This window comes from Apostichopus japonicus, chromosome 7 (genome assembly GCF_037975245.1).
Source record: "Apostichopus japonicus isolate 1M-3 chromosome 7, ASM3797524v1, whole genome shotgun sequence".
In the NCBI taxonomy this organism is placed as follows: Eukaryota; Metazoa; Echinodermata; class Holothuroidea; order Aspidochirotida; family Stichopodidae; genus Apostichopus; species Apostichopus japonicus.
Genome location: NC_092567.1, coordinates 15,420,075 through 15,439,000, shown reverse-complemented (window position 1 = coordinate 15,439,000; position 18,926 = coordinate 15,420,075). Strand labels below are relative to the sequence as shown.

General features: G+C 36.9%; 1 protein-coding gene across 3 annotated transcripts in view; it reads right to left on the bottom strand.

Annotated features, from left to right (window-relative positions):
• The window catches only part of LOC139969440 (lipoyl amidotransferase LIPT1, mitochondrial-like), a 41,785-nt gene that overhangs the window by 17,069 nt on the left and 5,790 nt on the right, over positions 1-18,926 (bottom strand). For all 3 annotated transcript variants that reach the window (XM_071974398.1, XM_071974399.1, XM_071974397.1), the window contains exons 6-8: positions 17,317-17,463; positions 8,474-8,542; positions 532-703 (exon numbers count right to left, since the gene is read on the bottom strand). In XM_071974398.1, coding sequence (XP_071830499.1) covers positions 532-703; positions 8,474-8,542; positions 17,317-17,463 — 388 coding nt within the window. The remainder of the gene's footprint in view (positions 1-531; positions 704-8,473; positions 8,543-17,316; positions 17,464-18,926) is intronic.

Here is an 18,926-nt window from a genome sequence, read left to right as displayed (position 1 = left end):
GTAAGTTAAGAAACCGAAAACCATTAGATTGAGGTCAACAGAGGACAAATGGACATACTGTATTGACTGCAGTTCTATTAATATACTACATGTGAGGCATGCAACATAATGAAACATAGAGAGATCAGTGTGCAAGTCAGGAAATACTCACCATTGTACTTCAATGAATAAAGTTCAAAACATAGGATTGGCTTTGGCTCTTTGTATGATTAACGGCTGCATATTTAGTAAGTTATCATCTTTTTAATCTTTTTAAACCTTTCATTCTAAAAAATTTAAAAAAAAATTTTAAAAAATTCTAAACCTGCATGATATTTCTTATTTGTTCATGCTTTCAATGATTTGTACATTTTACGTCTTTTGTGCATCATTATTATGTGTCCTATTTAAAAAATTTGTAATTTATACTGGAATAAAGAAATTGAAAAGTCCAATCAGTGGCTAAGGTAACTCTATCTCTCCCTTGTAACAAAACACTGAATACTGTAGTTCTATGTGGAAAATAAAGTTAGAATTGGCTTCTAAACTCACCTTTCAAACTTGCACAAAGTTGTTGAATGCTGTTGATGAGGATTTCGTCTGAGACGTAACGCACGATGACCCCCGATATATTGCCTTGGCTAACATGAATGAGGACGGAGAGAGTGTCGTCTCCTCTCTGGATGCTGAATGGTGGGGTCTTGCCATAGACCCACTTCCATGACTAGATGAGAAAAGGACATAATCAATATACAATAAACATGAACAATTATTGTCACAGCTCTGTGATTAACATGAAAATGAGAACAGAGAATGGTGTCATAATGGAACTATCCCACCAACCCCATCATCCCTCTGGATGTTGAATGGTGGGATCTTACTATAGACCCACTTCTGTGACTGGATGAGAAAAGGACAAATTCAAAATACAATAAACATTCATATTATTCTTGTCACAGCTCTGTGATTAACATGAAATGAGAACAGAGAATAGTGTTATAATAACACCTTCCCACTCACCCCACCCATCCCACTGGATACTGAATGGTGGGGTCTTACTATAGACTCACTTCCATGGCTAGATGAGAGAAAGACAAAATCACTATGAAATAAACATGAACAATTATTCTTGGCAGAGCTCTGTGATTAACATGAAATGAGATCAGAGAATTGTGTCATAATGGCACCATCCCAACCACCCCACCATCCGTCCCACTGGATACTGAATGGTGGGGTCTTACTAAAGAACCACTTCAATGGCGAAAGAGATACTTGTTACTGATGAGGATGTAATCAGACACAATATTCATGTATGTTAAATTGCTCTGAATGCAATAGCTCTCTGATTAACATGAATATTGAAATCAGAGGATGGTTTCATAATTTCCCCCTCTCCCTACCCTACCAACTTCCTCTGCATACTGAATGGTGGGGTCTTACTATAGACCCACTTCAATGGCTTGATGGGGAAAAAGACACTTGTTACTGATGAGGATGTAATCAGACACAATATACATGCATGTAAATTACTCATGCAATTACTCTCCGAATAACATGAATTTGAATTCAGAGAATGGTGACATAATTTCCCCCTCCCTACCCCTCCACCTCCTTCTGGATTTTAAATGGTGGGGTCTTAGTATAGACCCACTTCCATGGTTTGATGGAGCAAAGACACTTGTTACTGATAAGGATGTAATCAGACACAATATACTGTATATGTACACACCAGTGCTCATGCAATAGCTCCCTGACTAAAATGAATTTGAAAACCTCTCAGGTCCAGCTAAATATAACAAGGTATCACGTTTCATTACTGTCTGCATTTTGTAGTGACACGAACAAAACGTCACTTGCAAGCAACAGAAAGTTAACTTATTTCAGATGGCCGCACGCGGTTTGGGGCGAGTCTTCAATGCCTTTAACCCTCACTATATATACACACAAACAACATCACATCAGTGACTCAGATCAAATTAATCTTTAAAGGAGCATTCCAGAGGTTTAAACTGGAACATCTATGGCAGCACAAACCATTTTATTTTGGACTGTATCCTATCAAGACTTGAATTCACCATTCAAAGAACAATTCTTGTACTATTCCTAAGCTAAGTTGTTTGAATCCCTTTGCCAGCCAATTATTTCTGTATTCTTTCTTAATTCCATTTTACTTAATACTGATGTATCCCTCTTTCTTTCTTTCTTTGTCATATCTGCCAGTAACGATTGGACTGAGAAATATGAAACACTGCATACTATACAACTGACAACACTGCAAACGCATACTACTGTATGCTACCCTTGTTTATGTCAGCGGGCCTAACAGCTACTACAGTGTCCTAAAATAAGTGCCCTTGAAGTCGATTTGTTTTTGTGTGTTTTGGCTACAAATTTAATGGTAGCATTTATATTGTATTTATTATTCCACTCACAATTCTAACAGAAATAAGAATGGCTGGTAGGTATACTGTGCAGGTCTTTATATAGCCACTGATGCTTGCAGACAACACAGTATCTGTATTGAACTATTTATATAGACAAATATCTTAAGAGGGTTTATAAGGTAAATTGATAGATGTATACTTATATACAGTAGTTTACATATATAGAGATATAGATCTATATAGATATATATATATAGAGATATAGTTATATATAGCGATATAAATATAGATATATGATTTGGTTCACTGGTTTCCCCAATCCTATATTGATTGTTTCACACAAATAGCAACAACACTGGAAAATCTACAATCCTCTCTCAATCTACAAAAATAAAATACTCATATATATTTTTTTGTTTGAACTGGGAGGGAAGGGGAGGGGAGGGGTGGGGAAGGGGAATGAAGGAGAGGGAAGCATGAGGGGAGGTAGAGGAAAAGTAAGAGAAGTGGGGGGTATACATGTATGAGGGAAGAAGGGGTAGCAGGGAAGAAGGGATAGGAGGCAAGATGAGCAAGATTCGGCAGTAAACTGATTAGCAGAGAGGGAAACAGGTAGAAGCAGAACTATACCCCACCACAACGAGAAAAAAGGGGGGGGGTAAAAATATAACTTAATATCATCTGACCTTCTAACTGAAAAAGAAAGGGGCTCAGGATAGCTCTATCCATGTTAAGTACTGTCATTAGTGACAATGCTTAAAATTATTGGTTATTATCTCTGAAACAACAACTACAACAACATTTTTTCAAAATCTTGATGATGAATCGAATTCGAACAGCCTTCTGCAACAGCTAAGAGGACAGAGTCTAATCATGAAAGTAGAGAGGAGATGAAGGGACATGGAGGAGGGAGTGTGTTGAGTAGGAGGATGGAGGATGTGAGAGGAAGGAAGAGGAAGGAGGGAAGAGGTGGGAACGATAGCAGGAATTGTACAAAGCAGACAACTGAACATACCAAATTACATGTAACATGTCATGGATTGATGCTAGATATGTCAACAGATACAGCATCATGCAATTTATGTAGATCATTGCTGATTAATAGGTTGGTTACAAAACCTCAGAATAAACTGGACTATTAACAACTGGACTCATTAACAACATGCCACGCGACCCACTGATGTTCTTTGTCTATTTATTCACTCACGACTATGTCATGGTTTCATGCTAGGTATTCATGTAACACGTATCATGTAATTTATGTAGATCATTTGCTGATTCGTAGGTTAGTCACAAAACCTCTGAAAACCTCTGATCAAACTTGACTAGTACTCAATAACAACATGCCAAGGGACCGAGTGATGTTCTTTGTCCATAGTCACTCACGAACATGTCATGGTTTCATGCTAGGTATTCATGTAACACGTATCATGCATTTTATGTAGATCATTGCTGATTTGTAGGTTAGTCACAAAACCTCTGAATAAACTTGACTATACCTCATTAACGGCATGCCAAGGGACCGAGTGATGTCCTTTCTCTATCGTCGCTCACGAAAACAAAAGTCAGCCCTCTTCGTTTGACTAGCACTTTCTACTCACTGAGTAGAAAGTGCTAGTTAAACGAGGAGGGCTGACAAGTACTCACTCAATCACTATCTAATGTCTCGGGAAACCGAAAGCCCTGTGTTTAATTGTGTAATGTGATTCGTAGGTCCCCGGTAAAAACTAATTATTTAACAGGCCCTTCCGCTCTTTTGTTCTTCGTGGAAAGAGGAGAGTTTAAACATGGATGACCTCACTACTTACGTACCTGGCAAATTCAACGGATATTTCTTAATGATTAAAATTCCTTAATGAAAAATTGAATTTCTTAATGAGTTACAACGGCTGACAGCTGGAGAGGTCACCGAATGTTACAAGAGATTTTTGACAGTCATAACATGTCCAAATGTTACTGTCTCGAACCTGGTCCAAACCAGTGACTTCAGGAATTATGAGTACTGTGACCCCTCAGGTGGGGTATATCGCCCAGGCCCTTCTCAATAAGTGCTGGTGATCCTTCCTAATCATCGCTCCTTTAATATGTTATAAATTCAAAGGTTAAGTCCCTTTTTTTACTCCTAATCACATTGAAACTCATAAGTTTCACTCGTTATTAACAGAGTTGATATGTGCAACCTCTCTGTTCTACAGTATCAATGCTATAGTCTCATTACAAAACTACAATTCTCTACCAGGAAGAGTTTACGGCCGTGGAAGAAGGTATGATGTCTCTACCATTTTCAGATATTTACCACCCCTGGCACCCTGTGAAAGATTGGATATTTACTTCAAAAATCCATCTTGTCCATAAATTTATGCGTTCACAATGCTGCTACCTTAAGAACCATATTAATATTACCCTGACACTTTCTGTTACCGTGGGTACGCACCAAATGTTGGTACTGGAGCATTTGGCCATCTGCTGGCCAAAGCTTCGGAACTCCCTTCTTATCCCTATCAGCAAGATGGACGATATTTATAGATTCAAAGGTTGTGTCCTTTTTCTAAGTACCATTGAATTGTATAATAATGTTAATGTTTCTGCCTGTTTTTCATTTGCTTGTTTAATTGTCACTATTGTAGCCCACTTTCGCTATGTCTATATGTCGTTTCGGTATATAGATAGGAGGGCCTTATTCTACCTACCTTCCTACCTCTGCCTACACCCCTTAACATTTACTTCACATTTATTGTACCTTATATCATATGCCAAGTTGACTTTTCTGAAACCATTCATCCTCCCAGGGAAGAATTTTCCCTTGTCTCGCATTGCAAACTGCTACAAAAAATGATCAAATTGAAGTATAAAGACGATCGAAGATGATCAAATTGAAGTAAAATAAAAAAGATGTACTGTATAGCAGTTTTTTGTATGTACATAGAGACCATATACAGTATTAATAAGAGTTAATAACTTCACAGCCTTCAAAACAGAACACTAAATCAATATGCCCTCGACTCCACATCCATATGAATGTACAGTAACAGCTCTTTAATTTCAAACCAATATTCACAAATGTTTTTTTTTTTTTTTTTCCTCCCTCACATAAAACACAAGCCATCTGTTGCTATGCATGCAACAACTCTTTGTAGATGTACATAAGTACTATAATAACCTATAGCCAGTTATTGGCAGCTTGATAAACTTGCAATGAACTTTTGTTTTCAATCTCGTCGTGTTAGTAACGAGATTCATGTATTGAAAACATAAGATTGGGGAGTATGTATAAAAGGGAACTATTGTTCTGGCGAACACGAGGAAGAGAAACGTGTTAAAATTAAAACAACATCTGAGAATCCATCCGTTGCTTGCAACGAGTCTTAATGTCAGAGCAAACATGTCATTGTTTTCAGAGTAAGATAACAAGTAACAATAGTCAAAAAGTCCTTGTAAATCTTTACAGGTTTTCCTCTACTTTCTTATTTAGTAACGAATGAAAGCTAATTAGGAAGTGATTAACGGTTCCATTTGTTTCAGAAAGAAAACCAAATAATAGAGCTATCCTGATAGCTTAAGTTAAAATTTTATTGTTTCTTTATTTTACAATTAGCCAGAAAGGAAAACACTCTTTCAAGAATGATTCGATTTTGTTGACTATTTGGAAAATGATAACTCGATCGGCTTAATTCGTAACTCTGCATCGATTGGTAAATGGAAATTAGTGAAGTGGAATAAATCAATCGTTAGATTTAACACGAAAGTTCACTTGTACTGTAAATGCCAAAGTTGACTGGGTTTGGTTATTTACCAGCGACGAGGCCACCCATCGTGACCTCATAGAGGGCGCGCAGCGTTAAAAGATTACCAGTTCGCACTCGACGGGGTAGAACAAGAGTGCTGAGGTAGTGAGGAGACAAGTAAGGGAGGAGGCCAGTAAATCCAAGAACTTTGGGAATAAACATTCTCATAAAGAAATATGCTTGAAAGGGTCAAGTGTAGAGGATATTGATAGTTGACATTTGTCACAGTATTAGTAACATTTAAATGAACTTGAGGGAAACACAGGTTGTGATTGTCGTAGAACTTTGTTAAACTGAGAGTTTTCGTTTTATTTCCTTTATTTTCTTGCTGCATCGTTTTGATCTTGTATTAGCTAGGGTTTTAATATTTGTCTTTAGGTGATGTAAAGTAAAATCAATATCCCCCCCATCCACCCACCCCTCTCCCAATGACTGTGGTATACTCATATGTTAAAGCATCCCAGCCTTGAAAAAGAAACATGGGATGAACAAAATTGTCGGTGCGGAATCGACGACATCACACCTGTTTGCTTCAAGTTCACCTTTGGTACAGACCATGTTAACTTCAAATGTCTGTATCTTGAGAACGATACGTAGGAATCGAATGCAAAGTTCTCACCGGGATGCTAGGAATATGTTCCTCTTTCGTCAGCCAAAAATCAATTTCCCTCTGGACTATCCCATTAAAAGTAAAGCTCACAGGCTGTTGCATGTCAAGTTTCTAAGTTTCCAAGTTTTTCATCACAAATGAAACTGATAGTGTGATTGATTTTATATACTAAATCACCTTCACAGTATTAAAAAATCACACGACATCATGTCAATCATTTTGCCAGAACCTGTGACCATGGTAACTGCAGTCAACCTAGCTTTTTTTTTTTTTTTTTTTTTTTTTTCTCATCTACTCTTTCCATAAATAATGAAATACAAAATACCCCTTAATTTAAGTAAGTTGTCACATACAATGGCCCATAAACATTCGGCATCTTTCTCATCCGCAAAGCTGCGCTATCCCTCTCATTCAGCTCCCTCTCCACCCCTATCCCACACCCACACCCACACCCCTACCCCACACCCACACCCCCACCCCGGGCTCCTCTTTCCCCTATGTTCTACATTAAGCTTCATACTTTCTTAACAATAATTTTTTATACATGCGCATACATCATTTGCTGTTTCTTCCCTTATCTCTCCTTTCCTTCCTAATTTCTGGTACAATGGAGAACCTGGAGAAATTAAAGAGTTAGTACTATTAAAACATTCGGTGACCGGACAACTTCCCCCGGACAATTACCCCCAGTCAACTCCCCCATGGACAATTACCCCCCGGACAATTCCCACCCCGGACAGTTCCCACCCCAGAAAATTCCCCCCGGACAATTCCCATCCCGGTCGACTCCCCCCGGACAATTACCCTCCCGGACAATTTCCCCCCAGACAATTTCCCCCCCCCCGGACAATTGCCCACAGATAATTGTCAATCAGGAGCGGGGGAGTTGTCGGGGAACCAAACATACATTGTACTTTTTAACATTACTAGCCTAGTACTGGGTGAAACCGCATTTGATATCCTGTTAACTACGACACGATGGAAATTTTCAAAGTTTAGTTAATCTAGCATGATGTACAGTATTTTGCAAAAAACACAGTAAGTAACATTTATCCCCATGGCAACTACCCAAATTGCCTGAAAGTGGAAATAATCTTCTGTTTATATGTATATTACATTTTTTTATTGAGAGAGAGTAATTGGAGTGGGGGGCGGATGGGGGGTGGAGACCTTTCAAATATGGAACCATTTATCCAAAGACAAATGCAAATATTGTTACAAAAGAAAAAAAAAGTAATTAGGTATAAGTGCTTTGAAGTTAGAGAACATTTGCATCTTACATATCGAACGTATCACATCTCAAGAAAGTAATCAAATTGATCAAGAATCCAAAACGGATATTTATGGCTTTAACGATCACCTTTTTTTGGCTCTCCCAAGGAGATACACAGGCCCAACCACTGTGTTTAATATCAACTTTCTAGATTAATCATGGTATATAATTAAAGCAAGGTTGAATAGCAAATTTCAAAGAAACATCTTTCAGCGCATGAAACTTGATATCGTTAATAACATTTTGAACCTGCTGGGAGAAATAATATGTCGGGTCTACCCTACCAGTCTTACAGCATTTCCCCATATGGAATATCCCCGGCTTATTAAGGATTTGCAATTTATTGCCAATTTTATTGAATTTGTCAGCGTGCGAGCCATCTGCTAATATTCATGACAAACCCTATCTACAGTAGGATTAACGTATCAAAATCAAAACTCACTTGAAGTTCTTCTCTGTAACTGTGCACACCTGGCCAAATCTGGGCATCGGAAGGATCGACATCATAGATCTGGGTTGAGAACAGAATAAAAAAGTAGGGAACATAAAAGAAAATCAGAAGAAAATCATACTCTTATCAAAATTTTAAAATAAAAGTGGCGATAAAAACCTGAAAAGCAACACGTCATAATCGCAAGTGGAGAGCCAATGCTAATGAAAATTATTATTAATTGATGCTACAAATGAGTGATTTTAATACAACCTCTAAAAAATAAAGGAAAACACAAGGATTCCATCAATTTTCGTTAATGTTTTGACGCTGATGGATTATTGGTGTCTGTTCAACTCATATTTCAACTAGAAAATATTCATCTTATCAAAAGTTTGAAAAAGAAGTGGCGATAAAAACCTGAAAAACAACACGTTTATAAGCGCAAGTGGAGAGCCAATGCTAATGAAAATGATTATTAATTGATGCTTCAAATGAGTGATTTAAAATACAACCTCTAAAAAATAAAGGAAAACACAAGGATTCCATAAATTTTCGTTAATGTTTTGACGCTGATGGATTATTGGTGTCTGTTCAACTCATATTTCAACTAGAAAATAATCATCTTATCAAAAGTTTGAAAAAGAAGTGGCGATAAAAACATGAAAAACAACACGTTTATAAGCACAAGTGGAGAGCCGATGCTAATGAAAATGATTATTAATTGATGCTTCAAATGAGTGATTTTAATACAACCTCTAAAAAATAAAGGAAAACACAAGGATTCCATAAATTTTCGTTAATGTTTTGACGCTGATGGATTAGTGGTGTCTGTTCAACTCATATTTCAACTAGAAAATAATCATCTTATCAAAAGTTTGAAAAAAAGTAGCGATTAAAACATGAAAAACAACACCTTTATAAGCGCAAGTGGAGAGCCAATGCTAATGAAAATGATTATTAATTGATGCTTCAAATGAGTGATTTAAAATACAACCTCTAAAAAATAAAGGAAAACACAAGGATTCCATAAATTTTCGTTAACGCTCGACAAATGAAACGGCGCTGGTGGATTATAGGTGTCGGTGTCACGCATATTTCAACTACAGTAGAGCATATTCTGTAGCTAGAGCAGCAATTCCTGCCAAATCTCTCACCATATTTAAGAAAAATTTAAAATCACATCTTTTTAGTTTCTCGACGTGATTTTGTCACTTTTATATACTCGTGTTTTTATCTAGACTTTTACTTTGGACAACTCTATTTTATGCGTTTTTCCTTTGTTTTTTATAGGTTTTGGTCTATTTTATAGTCTTCTCGTGTTTTTAGATTTTTGTGTTCGTATTTTACATACTGTTTAATTTTCGTTTATGTCTTTTCTAGACTTTTTTATTCCTTTGATTTCTCTATCTTTTTATTTTTTATTTGTTTTAGGTTTTGTAAAAGCGCCTAGAGGCCTTTTGGTATTTGGCGCTATATTAAGAACTTATTTATTATTATTATTATTATTATTTTCTGTCACAACATTGCACAGTAAAAGGGATATATCAGTAGGTTAAAATGTTTTACTTACGTAATATGCTGGAACATTTTTCCTTTTTTCTTGGCATCGTTAGCTGGACACCTCATTGTACAGTAGTAGCATTTTGCATGGAGATTAGGAATTTTTTCTCAGATGAATTATTACGATGTTGTGTTTATGCACTTGGCAACAACATAGTGAATGATGTCATCTTAACAAGTGTTTCATGTTAATTAGTCATACAGTATAGAGCAATAGTAATTCTAGCCAACTAGAAAATTTGTTAGTACTGAGAACAGTCACAGCTTAAGCCTACATTCAGCTAGCACGAAGGTTCTTGTACTCACCAAGTTAGATTAATATGCTATGAATAATCAAGTTTAAATCGAAGCTGTGCACATTGAGATGAAAATGTCTGGACACTCCTCGACAATAATGACTCCAAACAATGGCACAAAATTGCCCATGATGCCTTTATAACTTGTACGATTGTTCGTACGATTGTACGTATGTATGATTGTTGCCCTTTTCTACATTCCCTGCATCAAAACTTCAAAGTGTAAACATATTCAAAATTTTAGATTTTAACGATATCAGAGAAAGCAACGACAAACTTATCACATGTGGGAAACAGCTGTGATGCCTTAATATCATTGATATCTACTTTTGTTGTTCTTCTCCCTCTGAAGAAGATCCTGCTAGGATCGAAACGTCAGGCCTCTAACTTTTACACATTCTCTGACACAGGCTCTTTAGTGGATAAGCAGTTTGCTAAAAGTTTTGTTTTATTTTGTTGTTCTTCTGTGAGCACAATTACACTTAATTACAGGGAACTGCACCATTTATTTCATTTTCAATCTACAATCTTGTCACACGCTTTAATGTAAACCATTACGTCCATCGGTGCCCTCTATCTTCCCCGAACCCGAAAATTGCTAAGCCCACTGATGGAATATTGCCCAGCCCCTTTCAAATATTATGTCAAGCCCTCTGATGGGTTATGGATGGGTTATGGATATACTTACTGTAATATTACGTATGAGATGACAAACGTGACTCTAATCCAGGTACAGTAAAAATATTATTATTTGATGGCTTAGCATTCTTGAGGATCAGGATTCCCTGAGAACCAACTTTTTCTCTTTTTTTTTAAAATTACAGTACTTTATTCTTTATACATTTGGCATTTATTTCCAATATGTATCTCATCTGTCAAACCAGTCTGGTGCCATTCCAACCCCCCCCCCTCCATCCTCCCCCCCCCCTCCATCCTTCACAATTTTCAAACATTTACCTCATTGGTGACTTTTATACCCAGTAAATTGCTGCAAGAAAATGATATTTAACATTTGCAAATGACTGGATATATAGAGAGCCTTACTGTACATGAAGGTACATTTTCAGAGTAACTCCATCTGCCGGTCTTAATGGATTCTTATTTCCCAATGATATAACCAAAAGATGAGCACATACACAGAAAAAGAGAAAAAAGGAGAGAAATTGCTGAAAATTTTTAACAACCAGTGATTGGTCACTTAATCCAAGTCCAACGAGAAATTTGATAAATAATTTCTTTGTTATAAACAAGGATACTAAGACCTAGAAAATAATGTGCTTCCAACACCAAGTTAGGGTTACCATATCTATAATTACAGATATATCTAGAGTTACAGTCTATAAATAAAGTAAATTTTTCATTCCTAATCCAAAATTCATATCCAGTAGGAAAGGACTTTGAAAATGACTTTGGAGGGACTCTACAGGCGAAACGGAAAGCATACAGATGTGAAGAGCTGTTAGTACTGACAATTGAATTGGTCTCCTTGCTCTAATTAAACAGGAACTTTTCAACTTTCCAAATTATTTCTTTAAAGCTGCTACTCTGTGTGTCTGCCAACCACCAACCACCCGGCAAACCATGCAAAGCGAAATAGATTTATCTTCAGTTAGATATGGTTCTATTTATGAAACAGATATTTCTCATCCAGATAAAAAAAATTTGTTTGTTTTCAAAACAATCAACTGTATCAATGCTTTCCTCAAATATATGTTGATAATGTTGTTATATTAATTGCCTATTCCATTCATACTTGTTAGAAATTCTCCAATCTGATTGGCCGGTTGTCGTCAACTGACCGTGGTACACTGACCTATGGGTATTGCACGGTAATACCCACTGGCGGATTAATATACTTTGCAAAGAAAAAGAAGAATGTGTACAAAATGCCATGGCAATTCTTGTACGCAGTTTGTTTAAGGATTTTATAGTAAACAAAAATTCAGGAACTGCATGGATTTTTATGCAAAATAAAAACAATAAATAGTATAAATCTTTTTTCCATCTGCATGTACATATCATGTTTTGGACATGTATTGTACCACATGTATTGTACAATATATTAAAAGAGAAGATTTGTTACAAAGTTTCTCAGTTTTTGGTGAGATATTTTCTTGAAATTTTATTCATTATTTTCACATTTTCCAAATCATGAAGGCTTCACATTGTTAGTGTGCAGCTGTTGGAAATCATGACACAACTTATTACAAACTGATAAATACAAGAAATGTACAGCATATTAAAAGTGACTAAAAACTTCAGTGTTCCCATGGCAGCAACAGGGGTTCTGTTATATTTAGAAGCTGACAGCATATGGCTTGCTTTAATCTGGAAAGTAACTTGCACTATTTTTACCTTCTATTGTGAATCTGGGTTGCGGTAAAGCGAAACAAGAACCTCTTCAAAGTGATTCCCGGGATAAGAGAGAGAGAAGTGTTCCAGGGTATCAAAACTCGCAAATGTACGTCATAAAAAATGATCTCTTGTTCAGTAACTGTAAAAACGTAACAGCAGGGATGTCATACAATATATTCACTTTTTTCAAAAGAGTAATACTGTAGGTTTATAGCTATACAAAAGCACACGATCAGAGTCAGTTACCTGAATTGATGTGTTCAGTACGTGGCAGTTTGTTTCGTAAATCATCAATTTTAGGTCTCAATGTGTGCTTGCCAAAGTTTAACTTCGACCTTTCCAGCTAATACTGCCCCGAGGTCAGGTCATGATGAGTCGGGGCAATATACGATGGGCTTGAAGCGAAACGTCAGAGAAACGCTCCAAGAGTCGCTGTTTGTCCGTAAATGTACGGCTCGGATGGCAAAAGATACATACTGATTGGTTTCAATTTAGTCCTACTTTAATACAGTCAGGATATACAGGTATTGCTTCAAAAGGAAACAAAATACCATGATCTCCTTTAGCTTTATATTTATCGAGAAAGTCTTTGTAAAGGACAACTCTGCCCAACGGCAATTAAAGGGAAACCCTTGTCCCATTTGAGAGGCATCGTAGTTTGAACGTCACATCCGGGAGTAGGTTTATTGTACAAATCTGTGATGTCATAGGATCTGAAACTACTTTTTGACTCTCTTTTTGGGGGTTTTTCTATTCTCATTTTCACGGTAGATTCTTTACAGACTTGAACCTGAAACCAATGCCATTTGTTAGGACACCATAAACAGCTTTGGTACTTTAGATTCAGTACAAGTTTGCAAAACTCATCTCCATAGACTTGATCAAGTGCTCCCTTGTGTTTGAAGGAATGTTAAAATCTGTGTAAATCTCCCAAATGGAATAAAAAACTATTTTCTTAGCTGTTTGGGGAAACTGTGTGATGTCTATAGCTTAGATCAATAAAAGTGGTCGAGGTTGTGCCTCCTTTAAAGGTCTGCTGTATAGACACCAACTATAGCACGCTATCATGGAGAGGTTTCTTTAGATTACGTAATCCACCTGCCTTGGTCGTAAAATGACCTCTTTTTGACCAATTAGTCTGCAATGCCTGCCACATATTTTTACTTGTATGAGGGTCTTTGTGTGAACGCTATATGATTAACTACACTGTAGACATGGACATATTTCCAAACAGTGTTTACACAAAAAGCCTAATGGTTTTAAGAAGCTATGCAGGCTAATTGTTCAGCCCGAGGTCGATTTACAGGTCTATTACGTCATCACAAAACTTTCCTAGCTATGGCGTGCTATGATTGGAGCCCATTAAGCAGATCTTTAAGCTACAGTAACGGTCACCACAGCATCGTGGCTTTTTCAATTACCATAGACGTTACTGATCTATACTGTGTGCTATGGCTTCTGTATTGCCACAATGCCATAGTTTTTTTTTCGTTTTTCAAATTGACCTAAATCCTGATGAAAACAAAACACTTACTGAGGTTAATGAACATAATTACAAAAACCGTATAAATTTCATTGTAATACGAGATCTTTCACTTTCCTTTTATGACTTTCACAACACACTCACTATGTCTGTACAAGACAGAGTCAGTGTGTCGTGGGATAATTGGTAATTGGCAATAACATGCAAATTGCATGACAAGTTTTTTTTTCCTTTCATTTTGAGCTTCCTCTTTCCTTTGTTGTATTTTTATGAGCAATCTAAAATAACAAACGAAATACAAACAGGAAAAACTTAAATGACAGATTAAACCAATACTGAAAAGAATCTAGAGATATTTTGTTGAATATATTAAATCACTTTTTTTTAATATAGAAAGTAGACATTGAAAGTTTATGGGGATTCTGGTTTTGCCTTTTGTTTATTGGAGGGGGGGAGGGGAGCAAATTATTGATTGGAAAGATAGAGTATAGATTACTGTACATTATTGAATTTTAGTTGGGTGAACTTTATGACTACAAAGATTGTACTCCTATATCATAAAATAACAGCTGGACTGACTAAAGTTACTAGTACTTTAAATATTGTATTATTGAGCAGTGTTGTTTTTCCCACTTCTCAAGATTGTATGGCTGGGTGTAATTTTGTTGTGAGTCATGTCATCGTCACAAATAATTAGATACCTTTTCATGTAAGTCAGTGGTTCTCAAACTAAAGTTAATGTACCTCATGGGGTAATGAGCCAATGCTATGGGGTGGGGAGGGGAGGGGGTTAAAATCTGACAAACTTAAGATAGATTCGTTATTTCAGGCCCGTTTGTCTTTGGTTGTGTTAATTAAGAAATAAACTGTAAATTGGGAGACTTTGCTGACCATGAAGAAAAACCAACCGAAACAAGTGAAGTGACCTAGCTGAAAAATTAACGAGGCAAAGCTGAGCCAGTTTATTACTCTGATACATTTCTGGGCTGTTGAATCTCCTTTTCAAAATTCCTGGTTCACTGCAGACACAAAAAAAAATGACCGTTTGCTTTCAAATACCCATTCTTAGACATCATACTACTGAGCAAGGCCTTTTGCACAGGAATAAAACCAAAATATAGAGTTAAGTTGGAGTTGCCCAGTGATGGAAGAATTGCTCTCTGGTCTACAAAACCCAAGCAACGAACACAAAATGCAAGCACAGTCTTCCAATTGATTGGATTTTTTTATTGTTGCTCCAAGCACTGCTTTACATCCTGTGATATGTACTTTCCTGTAAGACAAGCTAACTTAAAGCTCTAAATACACCCTGTGACAAGTGCATTATTCTATATGGCCTTTATAGACCACCGTAGATGGTTACTATTTTACTTTGCGTCTGAATCTGTGCCTTGGCCTTCTGTAATGATTAAAGGGTGCGAAGACTCGCGCAAAAAGAAACGTCTATTGCCGGTTATCTGACCTAGTTTCAAAGGTGTAACAGAAGTGTTAAACACCACCATACAATCCCAGAAAATACACACACACAGCTTGCTACCTTCTGTAATTAGACACTAGTGTACAGTCAGTACATAAAGCTGCAGTCAATACCCACAACACAGTGTACAAACAATACAGCGATGGACATCTCAGGTCCAGCTAAAGATAACAAGGTATCACGTTTCATTACTGTACTGTCTGCATTTTGTAGCGACACGAACAAAACGTCACTTGCAAGCAACGGAAAGTTAACCTTTTCAGATGGCCGTACGCGGTTTGGGGCGAGTCTTCAATGCCTTAAAGAATGAATTAATCAGCTAGAAATCATCCATTAAATCTATGTGTTTTAATAACCACCGCCATCCAGACACCACAGCACACTCTTACTCCACAATGAGATCAAATGACCGTTTCACCTAGATGGCGATGGGGCGGAAGAGGGGGGAGGGGGGAAAGGAGGTAATGGGTCAGGGAGGAAGAGGGTGTTTGGGGTGGATATTGAGACCGACCTGATCAATGTGGGTAAAAACTATCTGACTATTCCTAATGAGTGAGTGAGTGATGATTAGACTATTCAATACAGAGATTTTGTGTCTCCCAAATGAAATGAAATATGCAAATATTCCTACTTCATTTAATGGGGGGTCCAGAGCCAACGTCGCAATCAAAAAAGGGGGGGGGGGGGTTCTATGATATCGATCCTGTCTAGTTTCTCGAAACTCGACAACCTGCAGTCTCTGCCCCCTCGGATGGGAGAGAGGCAGGAAATCTCATCCTACTTATTTTCAACATTTACGTTCTGTTATAACAACCTTTGTTCTCTGAATTCCCAAAATGAAAATGACTTTGAAGAGCAGAAAGCCTTTCCCAAATCTCTTATTTTCTCTATTTGGAAAGTCACTGCAAATACACGCTTACGGATCAAGTTTGCGACCTGGGGAAACTGGCCGCGACAAAGGCTGCGACAAAATCACTCTCGAGGGGAGTCGGCGCCATTAACGTCATCCGTCGAGGATTCGAAAACGAAAGCTACTTCTAAAGAAACTGAAGTGTTTTTTATTACGACAAATATATGAGAAGGCTAAAAGGAGTCGCAGTGCTAGCTTCGTCTGACGCAATGGAACTGTTTTGACGACGGCCTTCGGGTGGCAATAGTTACAGCTTAGGGTGTGTCGTGACAGCAATTAGGAAACCACCCATCTGAACACAGATCACTTTCATTTTGTTCTGTTTTCTTTTCACACAATTAAGGTAGAATGTTGACAGTGTTGCAACGGAAACCACTGTCATCGGTAGATCATTATCAGAGATTCGATAGTTTTTGATTCCGCATTTGCAAAACCCGTCTTGAACAAAGAAAGAGTAATTAATAAATAATACATTTTTTCTTTGAAAAAAAACATAAAAGGTTGGCACACATACGGCTGCATGATGTCATATTTATTTAGACTTGCTCAAGTCATTTTAGCCCTATGTGAAAAGGAAAATTAAAACCTATGATATCATTCAAACTGGGATGAGATATTTCTGATCTGTTTTTGACAACTTTTTCGTTTCAGTTACTGTACCTCTACGACATCAAGGACGATATGTTTTGGCCTCCTTAGAGACAATATCACTGTACCACTGTCCTGTACAGTGCCATAGGAACAAATGACTTTTAAATCGTTGATACATACCACTGGTTTACCTAACGGTTCCCTCTCAGTGTAGAACTGATCAGCGATGGTCTGAATGAGGCTCTCATGGTAAACACGGGCGTCCATATCTCCTAGATTCTTGACCGGTGATGGTACACTGGCAGTCGCCTTGTGAGTAATGCCATTCTGTGTGGAATAACCAATGGGAACATGAATTGTACTGTTTCAAGTACTTTTAACCAATAGCAACAACAATGGCAAATTCCCATACATGTAGGTGTAAGTAATGCAATCCTGTATGGAATAACCTATGAGAACATGAAATGTACTGTTTCAAGTACTTTTAACCATTAGCAACAACAATGGCAAATTCCCATACATGTAGGTGTGAGTAATGCCATCCTGTATGGAATAACCTATGAGAACATGAAATGTACTGTTTCAAGTACTTTTAACTAATAGCAACAACAATGGCAAATTATCATACATGTAGGTGTGAGTAATGCCATTCTGTGTGGAATAACCTATGAGAACATGAAATTTATTGTTTCAAGTACTTTTAACTAATAGCAACAACAATGGCAAATTATCATACATGTAGGTGTGAGTAATGCCATTCTGTGTGGAATAACCAATGGGAACATGAATTGTACTGTTTCAAGTACTTTTAACCAATAGCAACAACAATGGCAAATTCCCATACATGTAGGTGTGAGTAATGCCATTCTGTGTGGAATAACCAATGGGAACATGAATTGTACTGTTTCAAGTACTTTTAACTAATAGCAACAACAATGGCAAATTATCATACATGTAGGTGTGAGTAATGCCATTCTGTGTGGAATAACCAATGGGAACATGAATTGTACTGTTTCAAGTACTTTTAACCAATAGCAACAACAATGGCAAATTCCCATACATGTAGGTGTGAGTAATGCCATTCTGTGTGGAATAACCAATGGGAACATGAATTGTACTGTTTCAAGTACTTTTAACCAATAGCAACAACAATGGCAAATTATCATACATGTAGGTGTGAGTAATGCCATTCTGTGTGGAATAACCAATGGGAACATGAATTGTACTGTTTCAAGTACTTTTAACCAATAGCAACAACAATGGCAAATTCCCATACATGTAGGTGTGAGTAATGCCATTCTGTGTGGAATAACCAATGGGAACATGAATTGTACTGTTTCAAGTACTTTTAACTAATAGCAACAACAATGGCAAATTATCATACATGTAGGTGTGAGTAATGCCATTCTGTGTGGAATAACCAATGGGAACATGATATGTACTGTTTCAAGTACTTTTAACCAATAGCAACAACAATGGCAAATTTTACCATACATTTCATTTCTTTGTTTTTCTACAACATAAAATAGTACATTGTACATAGTAAATTGCACAAAATAACAAAAATAATAGAGGGCAGTAAAACTAAAATAAACAAAAATAAAAATAAAAAAAACAAGGAGCTTGTCGAAGAGCTTCACTCCCTGAAAAACTGAAAAAAAAAGTCAAATCAGAAAGATAAAGAAAAAACAATGAACAGAGTAATTAGAGAGAAATAAAACAAAGCAAAACTGAAAATATTTAATAAGTTAATACGTACTAATAACAAAGAGCACTTCGGTGTGCGTATT